The following is a 254-nucleotide window of genomic DNA, read 5'->3' as shown; positions in this document are numbered from 1 at the left end:
ACTGGTGAACATTGAAATATATCTTCTGTTGGTTTGAGCAATGTGAGTCTGTTGATCAGTGTATTTAAGTTTAGTGACTAAATCTGATAACTTTTTCTTTCTTGTCAGGGTGTAATCAGTAAATACAGCGTGGGTAGTTCAGGAACTGATGGATACTGGATTGGTCTGAGAGCTGAAGGTGGGAGATGGAAGTGGGTCGATGAAAGTGATCCAAATATAACGTAAGAGACACATTCCTAAACACTCTGAATCCT

The 254-nt window shown here is 39.0% G+C and overlaps 1 protein-coding gene across 1 annotated transcript in view; it reads left to right on the top strand.

The window, feature by feature from the left end:
- The window catches only part of LOC116690868 (macrophage mannose receptor 1), a 13,782-nt gene that overhangs the window by 13,249 nt on the left and 279 nt on the right, over positions 1 to 254 (top strand). Inside the window, exon 6 of the mRNA XM_032518070.1 lies at positions 109 to 221. Coding sequence (XP_032373961.1) covers positions 109 to 221 — 113 coding nt within the window. The remainder of the gene's footprint in view (positions 1 to 108; positions 222 to 254) is intronic.

This window comes from Etheostoma spectabile, chromosome 6 (genome assembly GCF_008692095.1).
Source record: "Etheostoma spectabile isolate EspeVRDwgs_2016 chromosome 6, UIUC_Espe_1.0, whole genome shotgun sequence".
Lineage (NCBI taxonomy): Eukaryota > Metazoa > Chordata > Actinopteri > Perciformes > Percidae > Etheostoma > Etheostoma spectabile.
Note: the sequence above shows the minus strand (reverse complement) of the source record. Positions and strands in the feature narration are given on the sequence as shown.